Below are 25,443 nucleotides of genomic sequence, written 5' to 3' on the forward strand. Positions count from 1 at the left end.
TTAGGGGCAGGAGATGCGCACCTGCCCCAATAGTAATTAGCGATTTTCTAACAATATAGATTCTGGGCTGGTTCTTGATGGATTTAGCGGTTTTTAGACTGTGGTCAGGCTGGAAATTGTCAATCCCATCTGGCAACCCTGGTCAACATCAAGCCCACATGATCAACCCGAGTAGCTGCCAGGCTAACTAAACTAGCAGGCAAGCAAAGTGAACATCTCGTAGCTAAACGTGAGTTGATTTCGGGGTCACGACGGTATCCATATTCTCCACCCTTCTATGTCACTTCTTAACGCTTTCCGGACCTTAATCGTATTGTGCTGAACCAGTGTAGTAGAGACAATGTGAGTATTGTGTTTCTTGTTGCATCCTCGTCTTTGCTAGAAAGCTACTAACTTCATTTAACATCTAGTCAACATAACCAGTACCACAAACACGAGATCACTTCACTGATATTCCTACTATTTAAGTAACGTTATATGTTTGGGATTTCAGGTCTGAGTATTGGAAGTCTCAGCCGAAGAAATTCTGCCAGTACTGCAAATGCTGGATAGCCGACAACAAGCCTGTGAGTAGCTGTGGTAGCTGTCTGATGTTGTGGCTGTGCTGGCTTCCTAGTAGCCCAATAATAGCCTCCTCCTCGATGCAAGTCCTGTGATGGACAGATACTCAGAGACGTTGTAGTGTATCTAATAATGATCCCGCCAACACACTGTTATAAAAATCCTTCTTTCACTGAGTCGAATGGTGAATTATCAAGCTTGCGAAATGTGCCTTGCAATAAATAAACATGTGTACTGTAAACACGTTGTCCCCCACGAATGATGTAGCCTTGTAACCTAGTTGGTTACACATGCGACAGGCTATACACCTATGTTATAGGCCAATTTTCAGTTTTAAACTATGCTTTTTCAGAATTTTACGAACTGCCTGGATGTTGCATGTCATGTTGTTGGTGATTGTTCTGATAATGTATTTAACCCCTGTGTTTTCTTTTCTTTTGCAGAGTGTTGAATTTCATGAAAGAGGGAAGAATCACAAAGAAAATGTCTCTCTCAAAATTGCTGAGGTATCCACAATGTTTTTGTCTTGCTGTCATTTGGGGACAGTATTCAAAATGTAATCAAAACATACAAAAAGGAAGGGTTTACTTAGAGTGTAGGGGGTTGCACCACACTGCATATCTACACTGATGACCCAAAACATTATGACCACCTGCCTAATATGCTGTTGGTATTATGCCTAATACGCTCGCGCATCGATGAGCCTTGGGCGCCCAACACCCTGTCGCCGATTTGTGGTTTGTCCCTCCTCGGACCACTGTCTGTAGGTACTCACCACTGCTGACTGGGAGCACCCCACAAGCCTTGCCATTTCAGAGATACTCTGACCCAGTCATCTGGCCATAACAATTTGGCCCTTGTCAGTCACTCAAGCCTTTACTCCTGCCCATTTCTCCTACATCCAGCTTCAAGAACTGACTGTTCACTTGCTGCCTAATATGCAACCCCTTGACAGGTGCCATTGTAACAAGATAATCAATGTTATTCACTTCAGTTGTCAGTGGTCATAATGTTTTGGCTCATCAGTGTATATTGTAGTCAGAATGTTTCTCTTTGTCTATACAGTATATCAGCTCAAGATATGTTTGCTTACAATATTATTTTATAGAGGGCTAACAGCAGGGGTCACTGTTACAAAGAAAAATATACATGTTGTATATTTAAAAAGCGGAGCACACACTTCGACTTGGCCTGGGAAGTTGGCATAGTGACAACTTTAAGCTACGATAAGGTCCAGACACGATGCTCTCACCCGACACTGTCCTGCGATTGGTGACTGACTCCTACGGCCCTGTCCTGCTATTGGTGACTGACTCCTCCAGCGCCTCCTCTTCCCACTATCTCTCTGCAGATGCAGAAGAAGAGCATTGACAAGGCCAAGCTGGAGGATCGGCAGTCTAAAGAGTTTGCAGCGATGGAAAAGGCTGCGCTCAAGGCATACGAGGAGGACTGTAAGAGGTTGGGGATCGAACCAGAACCAGGTATACTTAGTTAGTTGACAAGCTTATTGGCATAATGTTTAAAAGAAGTTGTACTTTCTAAATGGTGAACCCAATGTGAAAAAGAAAACCATTGAATTCAAGTTGAGAATCTCTACTTTGACCCCATAGTAATTGTTTGATTTCAAATCCAAACTGTCGGGTGTATAGAGCTAAAAGAAGACGCGAAAATGCGTCCTCTTTCCAATACTGTTGCCGGGGCACTGTATAATAGTCTTCTGTGTTTGTTTAGCTTCCCAACCCAAAACCGAAGCCCAACCCCCAGCCCCTGCCCCTGCCCCTGCCCCAGCCCCACCCTGTGCTCGACCACAAACACAAGCTCAACCTCTATCTAAAAGACAAGAGAAGAAACTAAAGAAGATGGCAGGGACGACGCAACAAGAGCCCAGAAATGAAGGGCAGTCCTGGAAAGAGGGAAAGACGGACGATGGACACACCTACTACTACAGCACTGTGACCGGAGGTGAGGCGCGACCAGGGGAAGCCCACATCTCCTCTACACCCCACCACCAATTAATGAATAAACCTAAATCAACCATGTTTGGTTCTCACACCGATGAAAGCCAGTCTTATTAATCATGACTACGTCAGGGGCAGGTTTCCCAGACGATTATGATTATGGTATAACTGTATTATTGCCTATTTCCAGAATCTCAGTGGGACAAACCTGAAAGGTTCCGGGGAGATGCCTCGTCCTCTGACAAGCCACAGGTACACGATGTTCATCTTTCAGTAATAGTTTATTCTTTTTTTATGTTTATGGTTACCTATTAGATCATGCTTAGGGTCATGGTGGATACTCTATTAGGGTCTTGGTGGTGGATACTCTATTAGGGTCATGGTGGTGGATACTCTATTAGGGTCATGGTGGATACTCTATTAGGGTCATGGTGGTGGATACTCTATTAGGGTCATGGTGGTGGATACTCTATTAGGGTCATGGTGGTGGATACTCTATTAGGGTCATGGTGGTGGATACTCTATTAGGGTCATGGTGGATACTCTATTAGGGTCATGGTGGTGGATACTCTATTAGGGTCATGGTGGTGGATACTCTATTAGGGTCATTGTGGATACTCTATTTGTACTCTGTTTGTGTCTGTAGAGCTCTGCAGGTAGCGCATGGATGGAGGCCGTAAGTCCAGATGGATTTACATACTACTACAACACAGAGACTGGAGGTGAGTGAAGTAACCTACCTAGTACACCATCAAAACACACACACATACTATTGGCTTGTCAAATCACAAACAGATAGTTAGGTACTTGATTTTTTTTAAAACTTGATTCCCGAGGGGAAATGAAGGCGTTACAGCAGCTCACACCACAAACAACAACAACAACAACAAAATAAAGTGACAATTGAATAATAGAATAAAATAAAAATAGACATCTGAAACAAATAGTCTAATGATGATGGATCTGTCTCCATGACGTTAATTGATAATTTGTGGCATTTTGTCCCGGTCTTTCAGAGTCCAGCTGGGAGAACCCAGCCGATCTGGCTGATAAGGGGGAGGAGTCTGAGACTAGCGGAAAGACTGTGGGGCAGGTGGATCCCTCGCCCTCTCCTCCCCAGCTAGAGCCCGCGGGGGGGGGGGACAGCTCCAAGGTAGCCGAGGGGGAGGGAGAATACCCCAAACAGCCTGAGATCCCCATGTTCCGCGTCAGGGTGAGACTCTTCATATCAAACACATTGGTGGATCATCAGCCGTACTCTTTGAAACTGCCCTCCACAGCTGCCAAATTGGCTTTGTGAAAAGCATGGTTGTTGCAGCTTATAAAAGTCACCAAGACACTTTTGTATCAAGAGGCCTCGATCCGACTTTTCTCTCCTTGCTCTCCTCAGAAACGAAAGGACGGGACACAACTTTCCGAAAAGGGTGATGAGGATGAAGAGGATGAGAAAGGAGATGAAGGTGACTCAGGGACGCCAGCACTGCCTGAGGAAGAGGCCACGCCTGCCAAAAAGCCTCGGAAGAACAACCCTTACGGAGTGTGGGAGAAGATTCAGGAAGAGGAGGACCCTTAGTAAGTACCTGCTCCTGAGTACAGGAGGCAAAGTGCAAACCCATAGTGGATAGTGCATAGGTTATAGATATTAGATAGATATTATTTTACACTTCAGGCTGTGCTTTGAGGCTGTGCTATCAGGGTTGCAGCCGCTACAATGGTAGGCCATGTATCAGTCTTGATGAGAAGGGCTGACAGGGATGTTTTGACAATGTATCGTCATTGCAGTGTCTTTTCTAATCCTTTGGGATCTGGGATTGGTACATCCATTTGAATGAATTATATACTGTATAGCCATTGATTTTGGGGAAAAATATAATTTATTAATGCCTCATGAGCTGTCTTGTACCCCATTTGAACCAAAACTATCATTTTGATCTCATGGATGATCAGTCCTTGCATCCATAGTTCTGTCTATGAATTTGAGAGTGGTTACATTTCTCCAGCCCCATCCCATGGCTGTTTACCGGAAAAAGGGGTCGGGTGACCGTTTTGTTGTTGTTTGAATCCCAGAATGCCCCTTTAGTGTATTCACAGCAACCCAGTGTCCTGCTTCCCGTATGTCTCTGCTTTAGCCAACTTTTCAATCTCGTCTTTTACGCTGCCAAGCTGTGTTGCTGTTAGAAACAGTCTGGGTGACTGCATTTACATTTTAACCGTTTAGCAGACGTTTTTATCCAATGCGACTTAGAATTAGAGATTACAGGGACAATCTCCCTGGAGTAATTTAGGGCTAAGTGCACACTAGTGGTGGTGTTCCCAGGTGGGATTTGAACTTGTAAACCTTTTGAACACCAGCCCAACTCACTATCCCCTAGGCCACCAGTACCCCACTGACTGAGACTGACCCTGCTCTCTGTTTTCCTTACTCCCCTCACAGTAAGAACGTGGACCTGCAGCTACCCAAGGTGGAGGCAGACCCCGCCTCCAGACCCACAACAGACCTACCTCCTGAGCCCAAGCCCAAGTTCAAGGAGCGTAAAATCACCTCCCTGGGGGTGGAGGGGGGCTCTTCCACATTCAGGAAGAGAAAAACAGAGAACGGCAAATCCAGGAGTCTCAGACAAAGGGGCAACGACGACGACGACTGACATCCAGGTCGGCCATCTTATTTTTAAAACAGACATTGACCGCTAGATGCTATCAGAGACTTGGGTGGGGGGGGACGGAGGGATGTACAAGTGTGTGGATGTCAATTACTCAGCTTGATTTCCGTGAGGGCCACAGAACCCCTGTTTTTTGTAGTCACTCACTGAGATGTTTTTTATACCGCCATCGTTTGATAGAAGTTAAAGAGGTGCACTGCCATTCATTTTTAGAACAAAACGGGTCTGAATTAGACAGAGATATTGTGGTGATGGGACAGACAGGCAGACCTCTCTGCTACGTTGAGAAAAAGCTTATTTCATGAATGTTTGTTGACCTCGAACTGAGGACTGTGGTCTTATAAGAAATCGATCAACATTATATCATGAACCATACAGTCAACACAAAACGTAAACGCCTTATTAGTCCGCCCAACTCATCAGCAGGTGTTGAGGGGATAGTCAGGGGTTGAGAAGCGGTAATGATATATTGTTGTTTTTTAAAAATGTTTTTATGGCATTTCTGCTTTATTGGGATGGAGACAGTAGAGATTGACAGGAAGGATGGGTGAGAGAGAGGAGGGATGACATGCAGGATATGTATTCGGCCAGAATTGTACCCTGCGATTACATGGCTGACGCTTTAGTATGCTACGCCACGATAATTATGTAATGTTGAGAAGCAGTAAGGAAGCAATAATTGTGTAAACAAACAAACAACTTTTTCTGCCTCTGGAATGTTTTTTCCTGTTTGTTCTTGTCGTACTGAACTACATCAAAGCGTTGGTGTGTCTGTGCCATTGGTCCAGGGAAGCCCTGGCTGGCTTACATTGGATGGAGACATGTTCCCCCTCCACAAAGTCACAGCAGATGTCCTAATTCAGCAGATATACCATTCTCAAATGTATAGTGCCCTCCACAATTATTGGCACCCCTGGTGCTAATAAAGATGAGTAAAAAAGGGTTATAAAAAAAAGTACACTTTTGCTGAATTAGCTTAATGTCACACTGAAACAAATTAGAAACCTACAACATTTAATTGAAGTAAATTTATTCTGAGAGAAAAAAGTCATCAAGAAATAATTATTTGTAACAAAACCACTTAATAATAATAATAATAATAATTGTGGAGGTCACGGTACCATTCTCAAATGTATATATTCTGTTGACGTGGCTGTGACCTATTTGTTGCCTGATAATTTATGAACGGCTTGTTACGTATCCCTGTGATGCTCTCATTATGTGGTGCTGTCGTCTTTAATCAGCCTGAGCCACACTTCCTTCTTACCTTCAGAGTGGACGGGTCGGGAACCTTTGAGAGAACGGGGAAGGCAAGGCATGTTTTTATTTTTACAGAATATTGTACAGTACAAATTATTTACTTTTTCATAAATAAAAGCCGGCTGGTGTGGTCATTTTTTTCAGAGTGTATGTTAACCCACAAATATGTACATATAATATATTTTTGGGGTGTTTTCAAAAGACTTCCATTGGCTTATTATATGAATAATGAAGGGAGCATCAGTCACTACTTTTTCTTATTGACTCTGATCACCCAAATGGAGCCAGCCGGAGGAGGAGTTGTACTAGTAAAAGTAATTCAACCAATCAATCATTCTGGTAAGTCAAAGTGCTCACAGCTGAGGCTCTGTATAAGAGTATGGCTGGCCAGCTGGATAGGCTGGGAGCGTGAGTGTGAGTGTGTGTGTGTGTGTAAAGCTGATACATGCCTCTGCCACACCCAGTTGGGATAGCTAGAGACATTCTTAAATAATTGAATGTGTTAGACTGGTATTTAAGTCGAAGAAGAGATGGTTTGTTTGCAGCTAGGTTTTTTCCTTGCACACACATGCGCCTTTTCTCAACTGTTAGGAACACGACTTCTCACGTCCTCTCCTCCGTCCTACTTGGAGGAAAATATCTAGCCTCCTCCCCTTCCACATTCTCTCCAGCTATGCTTTTTGAGGACCAAGCAGTCAGAGGACAGGGGAAAGGATGTGAGGAGTCGCGTTCCTAACAATTTAGGGGCCGCTGTGGCTCAGGAGGTAGAGCCGGTGCCATGTCGGCGGTGGTTCGATCCCCGGGTTGGCCGCGTGTCCTTGGGCAAGACACTCAACCCAAAATTGCCGGGGGGGCATGCCACCATTGGTGTGTGAATGTGAATGAGAGGCCATTGCAAAGCGCTTTGGAATAAGGTGCTTTATAAGTCACTCCGTTTAGAAAAGGCTACAGACAGTGCATGTGGTCAACCGGGGCTTCGTATGCTCATGATATCTCATCACAGAAAGTGCTGTTTTCGGATTAGCTCTTTCAGGATCAGTGGTTGCTTGAATGTCTCTAACTCTTTTAAAGGATGAATGTGTCTCTTAACTCTATCAACAGAAGAATGTTCCTCCTCTTAACGCTACCAACGGATGACTGTTTCTCCTCTAACTCTACCAATGGATGACTGTTTCTCCTCTTAACTCTATCTGATGTCCAACTGTCTGTGTAACAGTGGGTACTGCTGAGATAGAGGTGGTTCAGTGAATTACACGCACATGATGAGTAGTCTGGTCTGACCCCTGGAGACTCCTGTAGTAGGTCCCAGAGATAATGTCTGGGCTTTAGCTCAGTGGGCTTTCACAGTCACGAGTCACAGAAGGACATATCACTTTTTCTCAAATGTCATTTTTTTTTCGGTAATGTTTTAGCCAACAGAGTCAATCGGACAGTCAGAAATGAGCTTTCCATAAGAATTAGGTGAGCTAAGCTTCTATCCGGGCCAGTGGGTCTCACAAGCCCTACTCCGCTGACTGTGTCTGACTGCAGTTCTCCACCAGCTCCAGAAGGGCCATCTTCTCTCCGTGTCCCAGCAGCTCTGAGATCAGCTCATCCAGTGACTCCCCTCCTCTCATAAACTCCTGCCCAACAGAGCACAGAACAATCACCATCACAACAAGTGAAGCACATTATTCTAGAACATTACACAGCATAGAATGTTACCGTTACCAATGTAATGAATGACAATACAAAAGACGAAGCAGATCCCACACTGCTTATGTGTATATGTTTCTTGCCTTAAACCGATCCTTTTATTTCCTTTAACAAAAAATGTTGCCTCTTATATTTTGTTATTATATTCTATGTGTCTTTTTATGTACCTTCAATGGAGCCCTCCCACCAAAAGTATCTCACATGATTGTACTTGTATAACTGGAGTGACAAATAATCTTGTATAATGAAATAATCCTCCTCCCCCACGCTCAGCTCACCTTGATGTCTCTGGTCACATAGCCCGTCCGGTGGTCGGTGACACGGTCCTGGCTGAAGGTGTAGGTACGGATCCTCTCCGACTGAGAACGAGTGCCCACCTAGAGTGTGTGGGGTGGGGGAAGCAAGAATACAATCACACAGACGTAACGACTAGGTGAGGGGGTCAAATCATAAGAGGGAGGTCAAAGGTCAAATAGACTAAGGGTTAGGTGGGGGGGGTGAGGTTGGTAACGGTAAAAAAATTAAATAAATAATAATCTTTGAGTATTGTGACTGCCAATGGCCCCTGGTCATAGCATAGATTTGTTTTTCTTATGATGAGTGATGGGTAGATGATTCATGCGTCTGCTAAATGTCTTCAATGTAAATGTGAGGATAGGGGTGTCTGAGGAGAGGGTGTGGGGTGGGGCTGGTAGGATGGGGGTGTCTGAGGAGCACCTGTTGTTTCCTTGTGGCGTGCCTCTGCTCCGTCTCCCTACCCATAATCCTCTGGTAGAGGCGGGTCCTCAGCACACGCAGGGCGGTGTCGCGGTTCTGAAGCTGAGAACGAGACTGCTGACACTCCGCAGCCATACCTGGGGGGTGGGGGACCGTAACCATGGTAACATGTAAAACCCACACATGATTTGTCGCACTGACATTGACATTGTTTGTCATGTTGCTTGTCTTCTCAACAGTGGTAATACTGCTAGGGAGGGGAGGCAACTATAACAGCAACATCTGAATGTAGAAACACACCTTTAGATCTTATGAGTAACCAAACTGTCTACATACGGTACTTTATAATAATAAGTTAATAACCCAAAGTGGCAATGGCTCCCATTGGCCTGTCTAACCTGTAGGCAGGTGAACTACCCGAACCGCGCTGTCTGTGGTGTTGACACTCTGACCCCCTGGCCCCTTGGACCTGAAGGTGTCGATACGCAGGTCCTTTGGGTCAATGCTGATGTCAAGCTGCACAACCAAAAACAGGAAGTGGACATATCCAGTGATGCATACTGTTAGAGATTTGCTGTAGTAGCATATTCACACATAGAATAGTGAATATGAAACCCGGTTCTGTGTGGCTCAGTTACTAGAGCATGGCGCTAAGGTTGTGAGTTCGATGTGTCAAAGTTGAAGTTCAAAAACAAAAATTGCACTCACTACTTAGGATAAGAGCTTCTGCTAAATGGAATATATGATATTACCAAATGTCTAATTAACACCTGAATTTCCCCTCTGGGAAATCAATAAAGTACCTAACTACCTCTCTATCACACTCCCTAGACTCTCCTGGAGAGGAGTGTACTGTATGCGTACCTCACTGGGTTGCGGCAGGACGATGACAGTCATGGTTCCTGTGTGAATGCGCTGCATTCTGGAGGACAGGCCCACCTCAGGGATCCTCTGGACCCGGTGCGTCCCAGCCTCATGCTTCAGTTGTCGGTAAACACTCTCCCCTGCTACCCTCACAGCCGCATGGTGCAGTCCACCTGGGGGCAGAACCAGAACAATCAGTTTACCATAACCAATATATATATATATATATACCAGTATTCCACTTGTTTGATTATGGAAAAACGGTTCAATTTAATGTAACGTCATCCCTACCAACTTCAGCGGGTGTGTAGTTTAAAACCTCAAAGTCCCAGTTTTTGTAGCTGGCGAAGCCTTGGTACATGTCAAACATCTCACTGGTGAACTGCTGGCAGATGTCACCTGGATCAAAACAGGGGGACCGGGGGGTATTCCATCAACGTCGCTAAAGTAAAAGCCTGGATTTTCCTTTAGCAATGTTGATGGAATACCGCCCAGGAAGGGAACAAACACTAGTATATCAGAATTGCTGTTGGAGCAGAAGATTGGGAAAGCTGGAATAAACGTGTCTCGACAATCTTGGGAGGGTCTAGCCTTGTCTTCCATTTACAGAGCTTGTTTCTCCCATAGACAGTTCAGCATTGACAATGACTTAACTCTCTGTGGAATTTCACTGGTACAATAAATGAAAAAACAACAACAACAATGGATCGGTTTCACAGACAAGGCTTAAGCCTAGTCCTGGATTAAAGCACACTTTCTGTGTAAAATCTTCATTAAGCCTTGTCTGTGAAACCGGCGCATCATGTTGGAACAGACAACTCTAGGTAAGCCGTGTCACCCACCTCCTGTAGTCCGCCCTGCCACCACCTCCAGGAGGACAGCGCTGCTGTCATGTGGGTCACTGGGCACAAGTGTCTGGATTAACTGGGCGGAAAGTTAAGGCTGGAATATTAATTTGATTGCAGACTATATATATATACTGTATATATATATATATATACAGTGGGGAGAACAAGTATTTGATACACTGCTGATTTTGCACGTTTTCCCACTTAGAAAGAATGTAGAGGTCTGTAATTTTTATCATAGGTACACTTCAACTGTGAGAGACAGAATCTAAAACAAAAATCCAGAAAATCAAATTGTATGATTTTAAAGTAATTAATTTACATTTTATTGCATGAAATAAGTATTTGATACATCAGAAAAACAGAACTTAATATTTGGTAAAGAAACCTTTGTTTGCAATTACAGAGATCAGACGTTTCCTGTAGTTCTTGACCAGGTTTGCACACACTGCAGCAGGGATTTGGGCCCACTCCTCCATACAGATCTTCTCCAGATCCTTCAGGTTTCGGGGCTGTCGCTGGGCAACACAGACTTTCAGCTCCCTCCAAAGATTTTCTATTGGGTTCAGGTCTGGAGACTGGCTAGGCCACTCCAGGACCTTGAGATGCTTCTTACGGAGCCACTCCTTAGTTGCCCTGGCTGTGTGTTTCGGGTCGTTCATGCTGGAAGACCCAGCCAAGACCCATCTTCAATGCTCTTACTGAGGGAAGGAGGTTATTGGCCAAGATCTCGCGATACTTGGCCCCATCCATCCTCCCCTCAATACGGTGCATTCGTCCTGTCCCCTTTGCAGAAAAGCATCCCCAAAGAATGATGTTTCCACCTCCATGCTTCACGGTTGGGATGGTGTTCTTGGGGTTGTACTCATCCTTCTTCTTCCTCCAAACACGGCGAGTGGAGTTTATGCCAAAAAGCTCTATTTTGGTCTCATCAGACCACATGACCTTCTCCCATTCCTCCTCTGGATCATCCAGATGATCATTGGCAAACCTCAGACGGGCCTGGACATGCGCTGGCTTGAGCAGGGGGACCTTGCGTGTGCTACAGGATTTTAATCCCTGACGGCGTAGTGTGTTACTGATAGTTTTCTTTGAGACTGTGGTCCCCGCTCTCTTCAGGTCATTGACCAGGTCCTGCCGTGTAGTTCTGGGCTGATCCCTCACCTTTCTTATGATCATTGATGCCCCACGAGGTGAGATCTTGCATGGAGCCCCAGACCGAGGGAGATTGACCGTCATCTTAAATTTCTTCCATTTTCTAATAATTGCGCCAACAGTTGTTGCCTTCTCACCAAGCTGCTTCCCTATTGTCCTGTAGCCCATCCCAGCCTTGTACAGGTCTACAATTTTGTCCCTGATGTCCTTAGAAAGCTCTTTGGTCTTGCCCATTGTGGAGAGGTTGGGGTCTGATTGATTGAGTGTGTGGAGAGGTGTCTTTTATAAAGGTAACGAGTTCAAACAGGTACAGTTAATTAATACAGGTAATGAGTGGAGAATAGGAGGGCTTCTTAAAGAAAAACTAACAGGTCTGTGAGAGCCGGAATTATTACTGGTTGGTAGGTGATCAAATACTTATTTCATACAATAAAATGCAAATTAATTATTTAAAAGTCATACAATGTGATTTTCTGGATTTTTGTTTTTGATTCCGTCTCTCACAGTTGAAGTGTACCTATGATAAAAAAAATTACAGACCTCTACATTCTTTCTAAGTGGGAAAACCTGCAAAATCAGCAGTGTATCAAATACTTGTTCTCCCCACACTGTATATATATTTATTTTTTTATTTTATTTTTTTATGTTCCGCATCAAACATTGATGTTCCTCTTACATCTTTTTTCAATGCCTCTATTATTTGGGTCATCTGTGCTTGTTCATCTTTCAGAAGCTGAATCATCTGCTGATCTTCCTCTCTAGAACCAGGAGTACCTGCAGAGGGAGAACATGTGACTGTGTGAGGGGACAGAGACCGACAAAGGTTGGGTTGCAGTCAAGACAGTGAGTGCGCAAACAGACAATGCATTCTTAAAACATTAACTTTGACCCCATGGTAATTGTTTGATTTCAAATCCAAACTGTTGGAGTATAGAATTAAAATAAGACAAAATGTTCATCTTTCCAATACTTTAGAGCACTATATGTATGTGTTCCAATTACAGATTGCCCGTTTAAAGCATTTGACAGCATGTTGAAACCATAGATATTATACATATTATGAAACAATAAGAGCGACACCGTGTGGTCAAACGCAGGAACAACAACACGCTTATAATTTAAAACAAACATCTTACTATGAAGTAGAGACTCGACCTCCTCAAGATCTTTCATCGCATGTTCGGAGCTTTGAAAAGCATCTGCAACAGGTGACAACTCCCCCCGCCTCTTGTTCAACTCTTTCCTCTCAGAGTCGCTGAGAAACGCATGTTGTAACCTCTTGATGACGTCTCTGTATTCCTCCATAAGCTGGCGAAGATACCTTTGAACCGATTCATTCCGGTACAAATCCCCGAAATCACAGTAATTCCGTGGTGATGATGACGAGATATTCCGTGGCATGGGTCCTCGATTTGACATCAATCTACTGTTCATGGGGTTGGAGGGTGGTAGGAGGCAGGCGCAAGAGCCGCACAATCGAATCCATTTTTGCCCAAACATCAAGCCTATATGAAACTAACTGTTGTAGCTGTTTGTTATTGGTTATATCATATGTTTCATCATATCTTGTTCGGTAACATTGTGAAGTAGAAAGATACTCATGCTTCCCAAGACAAGACACACATGACCCGGCAACAAGGTTAAAGAGTCTCGCTTGGAATACTGGGAAATGTAGTCCTATTCAAAATATTGTAACTAACTCATTTCTTCTAGATGTGAAAGTCTTAAATTAACATAGAACCAAGAGGTAGGTAGTAATAATAATAATAATAATAATAATAATAATAATAATAAAAACCAAATAATAATAATTAAAATAAAATAATAATTCATTGTATTTATATAGCGCTTTTCCGGGGCTCAAAGACGCTGAAGGTAGGTTACAGTGTTTTAATTAGAATTAATTAATTAATTCATGATTGCAAAAACAACCATGATTGCAGTCTTCCAACAGCACACACGCCCACCTACGATCAACCACAAGGGAGCAATGCAACGTCGCGCAGCAGCATCGCTGTCTCACCCGCTCTGACCTGGGAGGGAATTTCTGCATGTCAGACTGAACATGTCAAATCGCTGTGCTTTGTTGCGGCGCTTAGATGGACACTGGCCCCGTGATGATAGCATTCACTGCTTTCTCCACAGCCATTGGATAAATCTGATTTTAGAAAAGTGTTTTAGCCAATCAAAATTAAATATGCGGGACATCGTCCCAATTTGCGGGACGCACCAAAAGTCGTGAAAATGCTGTGCAGTCCCGCGCAAAGCGGGACATCTGGTCACTCTTGCGTGCTTTGAGGCTATGTAATTTGCAGATTTGCATGCTTCATTCACATTCCCCAATCCCTCTTGCAGAATAACCTTTAACTATTTGCTTAGATTAAACTAGAACACACATATTTGTCCTTAAATAGATCTCCAGGCCGTTCACAGTCACTCCTTTGACGTTTCCAGTCCAGAACATTTATTAGCAACACAAAAGCACAGTCTCTGCTCAACAGTTGCACTAGGGACAGAGGGGAAACTCTATCAAACTCTCAATCAAACACGCATTCATGCAGTAGAAGGAGATTCTTAGAATTGATGAATGTGTGCCATTGATTGATTATCATTATCAGGAGACGTCACTCCAGATGTCACTTATCAGGAACTATGCCTTCCTCTCTCACTTGACGACTGAAAGTCTGAAATACTATCTATAACACTAAAACACAAGTCTTTAAAAGTCTGTTATCGGTATATCATACCGTATTTGGTCGGCCCAAAGTTTGCCATTTTATAGATCGTATGGCGCGAATTGAGAGGTTTCACGCGCAGTGTCTATAAAGCGAGTCTATGGCTGCGTTCATAAACTTGCTCTGGAAATTTGATGGGCACTCATAGAATTGGCTCTTGTCCAATCAAATTACTTGGTCTCTTTATGACGTTGAACCCAGTGTGCGCTCCGGCGCTCTCTGAGCGAATTTGCGAACGCAGCACCTGTCGCCTGCAGAAATCCTCCAGTCAGGTCGCTGCCAAACAACTGAACATGGCAAACTTTGAGCCGACTGAATACGGTATGATATAACGGTAGATAGCTTTAGCCTTTAACCAAAGTAAACTATTTATGCTGTCTTATGTCGTATAAGCACATTGGCCTAGTATTAATTATTGCTAGATTGTAATATAGATGTTAATGATATAGCTATCTGGCAGCTAAAATAACTAGCTTCATGCTACATGTTGTAGTAGTGATACTAGCCGAAGTGTGTTTCATGACTAACTCGTCTTTATTGATGTAGAGACAGGACGTGACTTATCCTTAACAGAGGCAATAGAAGATGTCTCTCAACAAGGATATGCTCAGACAGTGGCCTTGCAGGAGAAACAGCAAATGTTGAGCTCCTTACAGGTTATTATTCCCCTTAAACAACTAACCACAGACACTGGGCTACAGGCCTACATCTAGCGTTTCACATTACCATCTGTCTTCATTCACAAACACTGATTATAGCTTTATTACAAGACTTACTCTAGTCTCCATTTAACCTAGACATTTCTCACTCAATCCATGGAAGGAGGTGCAGTGATACATTTTTCATTTTGTTTAACCCAACATAGGCCACACTGTCAGGCCTAGAAAAGAGAGGTGATGATGCAGAGCTGGAGATGAAATCGGACACGAGACAGATCCTCATCCTCGAAGGCAAGATGGAACACCTACAGAGAACCATGCAGGACCTGGGGTCCCATTCCATCGCCGTCTACAACGAAAACACAGATCTGAGGCTTCAGCTAGAGGAGGGGGGCGACAACTCCCACTCGGTGCTGGCGGGGTACAACATGTACCGCAACAAGATGGAGGGGCACAGGGTGTCCATCTCGCAGGCAGAGAGCCTGACGATAGCTCACAGGGAGCTGGAGGAGAAGTGGACGCTTGTCAGGACTCTGAGAGAGAGGAGAGAAGAGCTTCGGGCAGACCTTGAGAATCCAGAGGGCAATGCTGCAAAGCAGGGGCAGGTTAGAGCTGAGAGAGTCACTGTAGACTCATGGTAGAAGAAGACATTGTTACTATCTAACCCCGATCATGACCCTGGTTATTGACCATGGTTGTTGTAAACATTTTCAATGAATCAGTATTGATAAAAAATAGGAGGCTTAAGATGGATTCTCTCAACAGAAAGAGATGGATTACCTCAGGGGGCAGATCGCCTCCTTGAGGAAGGTTGTGGGCGAGAGGAGAGAGCTACTTCTGAAGGAGTTTGAGAGTCACGCACTGATAAGGAAGGATATTGAGGTACAGTAGTCAGTGGTGCATTATCATGTTAATAATAATAATAATAATAATATATAACTACACTTTTCACGTATCTTTTTAAAAACAATGTTACGAAGTGCTTTACAAATAGATAAAACATGCAGATAGAAAAACTAAAATAGAAGTAGAAACAGTAAAACACAACACATTAAAAAGTACAAGGGACGCATCAATCAAAGGCTTGTCTATGAAAATGAGTTTTAAGAAGAGTGATCTTGCTAGCCTAACGTCCGCAGACAGGTCGTTGATGAGTGCGTGTTCTTCTCTTTTGCTGTTCAGTGATTTTGCATTGATGAGAACAGAAACGGACAACCACCCAGGCAACTCTGCCTCCGCAGCCCTCAGTATCATAGTTACTGAGAATCCATCTCTCTGTCTAAACTCTCCCCTTTTTCCTCTCAACCAGTGGAAATCAACGTACTCGCACAGACATCCATTTTGGGGGGAAAAGAAACAATAAAAGCAATTGTATGAAGATGAAGACTAATAATATCATGCTGTGTGAAGGCGAGTCTGTTGTATTCATGTATAGTGTCCTGTGTGTGTTTGGTCAGATCCAGAACAGACGCTATGAGGCCATCGTGAAGCGTCTCCACTGCCAGCTGAAGAAGGCCCATTCCAGCCAGCGGCAGGTCTCTGAAGACATCTACCACATGGAGAGAGAGATTCAGGACATCAAGAGACGCCTGGAGATGCCTTAATACTGTGTCTGCGTCTTAACTTATGTCCTTTGTTAAGTCATTGAAATACCTTTTTTTGTTATCAGATTGTTGTCTGTTTCAACATGTTGTTCTATTAATTCTCTCTATTGATTTCTTAAAAACGTACTATCACTATTGTGACATGCGTCAGATTGCAATATTTGATTGATTGCATATGATTTCATAAATAAAATATGTTTATTTTGTATGAAGACAAACATTGTCTGTGTTTGCATCTGTAGCCTTTATTGCAGCATTTTACTGAACCAATTAGAGCATATTTTATGCAATTAGAATACACGTGGATGTCATTATTATGTGTAATTATTAACAATCAAGTTAGTCACAGGACATTGCTTATCCTGTCAATTTGGGGTCACAAAACAAAAACCTCTGGACTAGGTGAAACTGAATATCTGCGCCACCGGTTGGCCACAGGATGGCAGTAATCCCACACCAAAAAGTGAAGTACGGTAAACGAAAATAATATGGGGGTGTCGTACACCCATATTGTCCTCGGCGGGAGGGGGGAGCACCATTTATGTCTGTCTGCACTGGTCTCCACCCCCAAACAACAATCCCACCCCACGCAACATGATCCTGTACAATCCTGCAACGAGGCGTTCCCAGCCTGTTCTGTCTGGGTGCGTTCGTAAACACGCTCTGGAAATCTGATCAGCACTCATGGAATGCCTCTTGTCCAATTAAATTACGTGGTCCTTTTATGACGTTGAACCCAGTGTGCGCTCCGGCGCTCTCAGAGCGAATTGACGAACGCAGCACCTGTCGCCTGCAGAAATCCTCCAGTCAGGTCGCTGCCAGACGGGATCGCCCCGGGGAACAGCGGCGGAGTCGGACCAACAACCTCTCCGTCTACCAAGGCAGGAACAGCCCTAACGTTCTGATCAACTGACCGAGCAAAGCTTTACACGGAGAAAATGACTCAAATCTAAGCAAGCCACGACGGAGACCTTTGGCATAAACAGGGAATATCTATGACACTATCTCGTCTCATACCTTCTTAGCTATCCTACTTTTTTATGCTAGCTAGTTAGCACTGGTTGGTTGTGAAGTAAGGAACAAAAGGGGGAATATATTGGCTTACTGTAACGTTTGACTTGTTTGAACAAATGGCCTTGAGCTGGCTCGAATTAAAAACGAGCTAGTTGGTGGTGGTGAAATTGGTTTTACGCGCAAGTTTTGCCGAGCTAGTCAGATAGCTAGCTTGCGTTTTAGTTGGCTAGTTCATTACTTAGCTAGCTAGCTAATAGAAAAAAAAATGAAATAATAGAAACGTCTAGAAAAATCTAGCGAATCTAGATTCTATGTTGTATTACAGCAGGACAATCAGTCCTCAACGCGGGCCTTCACTGACACAGATTTAGGTTGTTTTCAATGTGTTGTTCCGTGCTGGACTCCTCGGTTCAAGTCATTGAGCTGACATGAGACTTAGAGAAAACGAGGCGAATTACTAAAAACAAAAACAAGTTTACTGGAGCTGCCGAGTTCGAGCCGAGCACATCGATGTACAGTGACTTGATGGCGGTGCTGCTGAGCCGGATCACTATGCTGGCATTGGGGCTTTGCCTGGCGGGTCTCCTGACTCCAGTCTCTGGTAAGTAAACATGAGATAAGACAATTGATTTGACAGTGACACTGGCCAGGATACTTGCCTGTACTACTGTATGTGTTTGGTTTCTAGTGGGTGGTGCTGGTCCATTCAGAAGCAGTGGTATCTAAACTATAATCATGGTTAGTCTATTTGCTTAGATTTTGCTTTGATTTATTTGGTTTTCTCATACAGTAAAGTAGTGTTGCAAGACGGGTTCCTTTCCTTACTAAATGGCACAATGAAAATGTTATATAAGTGGTGTTCTTTTTTGGCAAGCATACAATTTCGTGTCATGGGGTCTCTTGAGATTTTTCACATGAATTGGCTCCTCCTGTGGTTTTATAGGAAAGGAAATGATCATTCCTTTTGCATAATGTCAGTACACAGATGAATCCACAGATCAATCCACAGTGAACATCACATCAGCCCTCTGACCAGCCCCAATTGTTCTGCCGTATAGGCCTGGTTCATTCTTACTATGATCACAGACTCTTACACTATGATTGGGTCACCTAACTCATCCTCAGCTTTTGCGGTATCGTATTGTCTATAGGTTGTCTACGATAAGAATACTGAACTACAACTTTGGCCAAGATGGTCTCCAGATCTGAGTAGCACTTGGTTTCCAAGATTTCTCCAGTAAGACTGTGGTTATTTGAGGGCATATGGCAACTGCCACCATTTGTAGTACCTGCCAGTCGCTAGTGACAGTGGCACCCACCAGTGGCACCTGCCAGTGGCACCCATTAAGGGCAATCTGCCACACATTGAACAAACATCATCACAGCAGATTGGAAGATTTAATTGGATAATCAAATCAAACTTTATTTACATAGCACATTTCATACACGTTTCGCCACGCTTTACAGGATAATTAAAAAAGGAGAGAAGAAATAAAAGGACAACAAGACAAAACATAAGATGTTGAGCGTGTGACAGCCATGGGAGCTCAAACAGGAGAGCAGAGAACACATGGGGCCTGTAGAGATGAAGGCATGGTAGATAAGAGCTCAAATGTAATAGAAAAGGATGAGCTAAAAGGACCAAAAGCAAGGGTAAAAAGCTAGATTTTTACGATGCTTTTTGTTGCAAAATGTTGCAAAATGCAATTTCAACCCTTCTCAGTGTCTCTGGCAGGCTGATAGTGGTGGCCTAGTGGATAGTGTGTTGGACTAGTGATCAGAATGTCATGAGTTCAAATCCCACCTGGGAACACCACCACTAGTAGTGTGCCTTTGAGTAAGGCACTTAGCCCTAAATTACTCCAGGGTTGTCCCTGTAATCTCTAATTGTACGTCGCTTTGGATAAAAGTGGTTAAAATGTAAATGTCTGTTCCAAAGGCTGGGGGCAGGACAGCAAACATCTGTCCATGCCTCTTGTACCGTGGCTCTGGAACAGTTGAAAGGCCAGTGTCTGAGGAATCTACTGGGTACATACTCAAATCATCTTAAAATCAATTCTAAACAGGCAACTGCAGAATGTGAAACTCATCAGAGCATATCACATTCATAGTCAAATGAAAGCTAAGATTCTATATTTTTTTGAAATTAAATAAAATGTAGCCTAATCATTGCAGTTCATTCTGTTACCAATAGATTTGCATAAGTGTAAGATATTTTCAAATGTCTCTGCCTCATGAGGAGTGAGGATAATGACCTACCAAGTACTTGTAGTATTGTTACTGATATCGATTTTGTTGATGTTCAAACCGGTAACAGCATTACTTACATTGCATTTACATTTTTGGCATTTAGCAGACGCCTTCATCCAGAGCGACTTACAACAAAATACATTTGTCTAAATAAGTGAATCATCTATCCTCAATCATAGCAAGACCAAGTAATCTATGCTCGGGCCAGGGGCCATTGGCATAATGCTAGAAGAAGGAAGAATTATGTTTTTATTTTTTTTATAGGCCTACATTTACTAATTGTACATAACCCTAAAGGGTTCTTCCACAGCGACAGCAGAACAACAGTGGGAAGTCATACAGTAGTAGTTACAAACCACTGCATCAACATCCTAATCTCACGCTCCAATAACTGGAGACTTCATTGTTTGAGCAAATCACGCAAACTTCTATTGAGAACGATGACAGTACACAGTACATGCACACTTCTACAAAAAGGACAACACTGATTTATCTCAGTCTTTCTGTTACCATCATTCTGTCACTGTAGCTCAACAACCAAAATAGATATTTTCACACTCAAGGTATCATATCATAGCTAACACCCCACTCTTTCTGCAGATATAGGCTATTTGAATCTTAATTTGAAGCAGACATTTAAGACTTTTGGGGGAATTGTGGTTACATTTAAAGAAAAACAGGCAGATTTTAGGGTAATTCTTCTACCGAACTTTGAAGCTGCAGTTCTCTACTGTCTCTACTATTTATTTATTTTTACTGTCTACTCTACCATTTTTTTATGTGTGTTTTTTTCCAGTTGGAATTGTTAGCAGTAGTCCTTGTGCATAGAGTTTTATAGTTTGTTCAACTTTTCTATCAAGGGTTTTTTTCTGAAGTGAGAAATGTAGTCCCAGGGTCATTCTGTAAGCATGGAATTGCCCTCCAATGACTAGTACCTCCGTCTTATCTTGGTTGAGCTGGAGGAAGTGTCATAAGACAAGTTGGCTTAGAACCTAGGACAGTGACAACATCATTCAAAAATAAGATCCACTGGCATGCTGCTAGTATTTTTATAGTGCATTTGAAATGTATATTACAAATCCTCACCACATTTAGGCTAAATTACAAATGCATCACATTGGTATGCTGTGTGTTCATCCAGGTACATTATAACCCACACGTGCCACTAACAACAGAAAAAGGAGTGTACAGTAAACATGTTGCACCCCCAATAATGATGTAGATTAGATTAGATTCAACTTTATTGTGATTGCAGAGTACAAGTACCAGGCAACGAAATGTAGGCTAGTACATGTAGCACCCCTCTATAAAAGGAGAGTGGTGGTATGAAGCCTGTGAAGGAAGCAATACGTTTTTTGTTCATACCCTTTCTTCTTTTTTTTTTTCTTTTTTTTTTTTTTACTAAGACACAGTATCGCTATAGCAATTGAACAGCCACCACAAGACTGGGGTGTGTGAATCACGACAAGAGAGGGTGAAGTAAGGATAAAATGTGAAGGCTTTTGATAGATCCTCCTTGTTGCAGGAGAAGAATGCGAGCAGCGACAGGAGGGGGGAGGTTGGAGATTGAACTGAGGCAGACGACGGATGGATGCTAGTTGGAGAAATGTTTAGGAAAAAAAGGAACAACACCCTGAAGAGTGTTCATTATAATAGAGTTTAGAGTTTCTCTATTGTTCTACTAGCATTGTGGATGTCAATGGCCAATGCACATAGCATTTTTTTTTATCATGACTGATGTATAGATGATTCACTTATGTAAACAAATGTACTTGTTGTAAGTCGCTTTGGATAAAGGCGTCTGCTAAATGTCTAAAATGTAAAAATGTAAATGAGAAACAGAAGAGAGCACAGGATTGATGTGGCACAGCAATCAGCTAAACACATACTGTATGCAAACACTCTGACATCTAAGGCAGTGGAACTGTGGTTGAGATATATACAGTATATATGTGTAGCCTATACATAAAAATCACGAGCTTCACATGGTGCTACAACTATTCCACTCAGTTGTGGAAAACCGGCCTAAGAGGTAAAATGCAATGGGGCAAACAAGTTTCATCAAAGATTATTGTGATTATAATCAAAGTGTAGGCACCAAATTAGGCTAATTCTCATAGTAAGCAGAGGCGTTATTCGCACAACAATCGCATTTGTTTCGAGTAGGTTTCAGAACTGATGCTTTTTCCAAAACGATGTGCTCACTAAACTTAAACTATAGTTTAACCGCAAGACTGACACTGCTAGGAATAAATTAGTCATGGAGTAAATTGTTTGGATTTCTCCTCCTTTTTATAATTTGAAATTAATGAGTCGTAGATTACTGCCGGTCTTCAGCACACACGCAACTGCATGCCGTGGATGCAATTTGTCTACTTCACTCTGCAGTCTACCATAGATAGAGGGGGACTTTTGTAAATGAAGATTAGGCTGGATGTATTGCAGTGGGGAGTGAGTGTCTGCATTTATCTTTGTTTTTCAGGATCACAACCTTTCTGCTTTCAGGGGTTGGTCTCGAGACGTGTGTGTGTGTGTGTGTGTGTGTGTGTGTGTGTGTTCGTTTAATCTAAAAAGTTAGTTTTAGAACCTCTGCACAACTAGAACCTCCGCACAACTCTAGTTGAATGAATGAATGAATGAATGAATGAATGAATGAATGAATGAATGGTCTTTATTGTCATTGCTATAGTACAGGTACCAAACAACAACATTTAGGAGGGGTGGCTCCCCTGGTGTTAGGAAAGAAAAAGAAAAGAAAAAAAACACACAAGAAGGGAAGGAGCTGGTTTACATAAATAAAGGCTATGTACACTAGTATCCACTATACTATACTGTACAGATAGACGACTAGGGTTGTCATATTGCACATAGTGTTATTGCACATTCATTTAAAGTGTCGCAGTTTGCAGGCTTGAAATGTACATATTTGTGCCTCAGCACTACACCTGATTTTTTTCAGTCCAGCAGCTGCCATCAATCCGTCCAGACTGTCCAGGGCCCAGAACCTAGGTCTTTGCTGTGTTCAGGGCCTGGATGGCCCTGGGGTAGAAGCTGTTCTTCAGTCTGTTTGTCCTTGCGGCCATGGTCCTGTACCGCCTTTTCGAGGGCAGCCGGGTAAAGTGTTCGTACCCAGGGTGGGTTGGGTCTCTGGAGATCTTGGAGGCCTTCCTGAGACAGCGTGTGTTGTACAGCTCTTCCAGAGAGGGGAGGGGGGCGCCGGTGATCTTCTGGGCTGTTCTCACGACTCTCTGTAGCGCATTTCTCTCCGCGGTTGTGCAGCTGGAGAACCAGTTGCAGATGCCGTAGGTGAGGATGCTCTCCACTGCGCCGCGGTAGAAGGTCACCAGTATCTCCTGCTTGCTGTGTTCCTTCCTGAGGATTCTCAGGATGTAGAGCCGCTGTTGTGCCTTCTTGATGGTGGCTGTTGTGTTGTCCTTCCAGGACAGGTCATCCTGTATGTGCACCCCCAGGAATCGGAGGGTTGAGACTCTCTCCACGCTCTCTCCGTCGATGAGCAGGGGCTGGATCTCGGACTTTTTCCTCCTGAAGTCCACGATGATTTCCTGGGTCTTTGACTTGTTCAGCAGCAGGTTGTTAACCTTGCACAGCTTGCTCAGTTGCTCTACCTCATCCCTGTACGCCGCCTCGTCCCCCCCCGAGATGCAGCCCACCACGGTGGTGTCGTCTGCAAACTTTACGATGGAGTTGCTGGGGTGGACGGGGGTGAAGTCGTAGGTGTAGAGGTTGTAGAGGATGGGGCTTAGCACGCAGCCCTGGGGGGACCCAGTGCTGAGTCTGAGGGCTGTGGAGGTGTGGGGGCCCACCCGCACCCTCTGGGGGCGGTCGATCAGGAAGTCCTTGATCCATGCACATATAGAGTGTGATAGTTAGTTTTGGATGTCCTTGGACGTGCTGGTGATATAGGTTCCTTCTCACTATGGCCTCTATCAATCAATAAGGGATTTCATACTGGTAAAAAAAAGGGATCAGTCATCGACAGTCCACAATTTTGAGGTTCTGAAATCTGAATGTCAGTGAAAGGTAGTGAAAGTGAAAGGTAAGGGAAAGTACAGCATGTGTGTGCAGCCATGGTTCTGCCTTCCTCGTGTAAACTGGGTTGAAGCCAGGCTTCTGTGAAACCTTGAGATAGATAAGATATAAAAGATGCCATGCTACTCGGCATGGAGGGAGGGAGAGAGGACAAGGGAGGGCGGCAATCGATGGGAAGGATGGAAAAGGCTCAAAGGGTGAAACAAATGTAGAAGTCAGTGTGAAATTGTGTCGTGACTCGTGTGATGGAAAGATGTGCATTTTTCTGTCTTGTAATCTTCCCATCCCAGCCAGTGTGTCTGTTTGATGTATGGTGCTGTGGTGGAGGCTCTGTGTAGGTGACGTGTGTGTGTGTGTGTGTGTGTGTGGGGGGGGGGGGGGGGGCTGTGTGTGGCTATGTGTGCACCATGCAGTGGTTTCTCTGTGATTAGGCTTATGTGTACGGTTTGTTTTAGTAAAACCAGTGTTAGGGATGCTCCGATTTATCGGCCACCGATTTAAATCGGCCGATTTCACTCCAAATGACTCGATCGGTGATCGGCAAAAATGGCCGATCGCAAAAACCGATCTTTTTTTTTTTTTTTTTTTTCCTGGGGAAGACAGATAACTGAACAGAAAACATAGGAGGATGTAACAGTATGTAAACCATGAAGGCCACGTTTATGATGTCTTTTATACAGCCATATCACTGACTTGGGCTTCAGGCCCTAACTGAGTGATAGGCCAGACTTTTACTATGCCATAAAAATGGGTCTGCGTTTGCTTGGTGCCTAATGGATCAAAACTTTTGTCTAAAAAGCAAAAAATATGTAGGCTATCCAGTCAGTAGGCCTACAGTTATGTATTTTTAAAAAAATCGGTATCGGTATCGGTTGATCTTGAGGAAAAATATCGGTGATCGGTATCGGCCCCAAAAATCCAGATCGGAGCATCCCTAACCAGTGTTATCTAAAAGTCCCTCGGTCTAGAGACTAATTACAACAACTTCCCTCCCCGTCTCTGAGAGCCCCCATGGACCATAATTCTCCACTGGCCTTCATCATCATCATCCTCAGCCTTTTTCCTTCACGATTGGAGTGAAACTGTCATGGTAACCAGCTACAGTGCATTGCATTTACTGGACCTCTCAGCAAGTCCCCTGGGTGTGAAGGGTTGATTGATTTGAATAGACAAGAGAGCTGAGCTGTCAGTGAGTCACTTTTTGGGCTTGATTCCCACGTACGGTAACTCTTAATTGGCTGAAGGAGATCATTTTAATAACTCCTGCCAAGCTTAGAAACGAGTTACAGTCTACCACCTGGTCCACCATCACTTATAGTCTTACTTATGATAAACAGTTACAAGGCTGAGCCTTTATGACACACAGGGTGCGTTCGTAAATAAGCTCCGAGAGCGGATCCCGGGGGTGCTCTC

General features: G+C 43.6%; 3 protein-coding genes across 3 annotated transcripts; 2 read left to right on the top strand and 1 right to left on the bottom strand.

Moving 5' to 3' along the window:
* The first annotated feature begins 210 nt into the window (after positions 1 to 210).
* wbp4 (WW domain binding protein 4) lies at positions 211 to 6,549 on the top strand. The gene is made up of 10 exons (XM_080531689.1): positions 211 to 342; positions 494 to 566; positions 1,005 to 1,067; positions 1,913 to 2,042; positions 2,293 to 2,523; positions 2,710 to 2,771; positions 3,166 to 3,241; positions 3,536 to 3,732; positions 3,910 to 4,091; positions 4,954 to 6,549. Coding segments are annotated over exons 1-10 (1,227 nt in total). The 5' UTR covers positions 211 to 340; the 3' UTR covers positions 5,165 to 6,549.
* Positions 6,550 to 7,941: 1,392 nt separating this feature from the next.
* On the bottom strand, positions 7,942 to 13,119 carry mtrf1 (mitochondrial translational release factor 1; the record flags this gene model as incomplete). The annotated part of the gene is made up of 9 exons (XM_080531690.1): positions 7,942 to 8,061; positions 8,413 to 8,511; positions 8,852 to 8,988; positions 9,250 to 9,367; positions 9,716 to 9,888; positions 10,007 to 10,114; positions 10,558 to 10,639; positions 12,395 to 12,492; positions 12,855 to 13,119. 9 exons carry the CDS (start codon positions 13,117 to 13,119, stop codon positions 7,942 to 7,944), a joined length of 1,200 nt encoding a protein of 399 aa, XP_080387816.1.
* A 1,520-nt stretch (positions 13,120 to 14,639) lies between these two features.
* On the top strand, positions 14,640 to 16,810 carry ccdc122 (coiled-coil domain containing 122). Its single transcript, XM_080531058.1, has 5 exons — positions 14,640 to 14,774; positions 15,000 to 15,109; positions 15,319 to 15,717; positions 15,878 to 15,994; positions 16,570 to 16,810. Exons 1-5 carry the CDS (start codon positions 14,747 to 14,749, stop codon positions 16,714 to 16,716), a joined length of 801 nt encoding a protein of 266 aa, XP_080387184.1. The 5' UTR covers positions 14,640 to 14,746; the 3' UTR covers positions 16,717 to 16,810.
* The last annotated feature ends 8,633 nt before the right edge of the window (positions 16,811 to 25,443 follow it).

The sequence above is a fragment of the Nansenia antarctica genome (genome assembly GCF_963989245.1).
Source record: "Nansenia antarctica genome assembly, chromosome: 5".
Taxonomy (NCBI): domain Eukaryota; kingdom Metazoa; phylum Chordata; class Actinopteri; order Argentiniformes; family Microstomatidae; genus Nansenia; species Nansenia antarctica.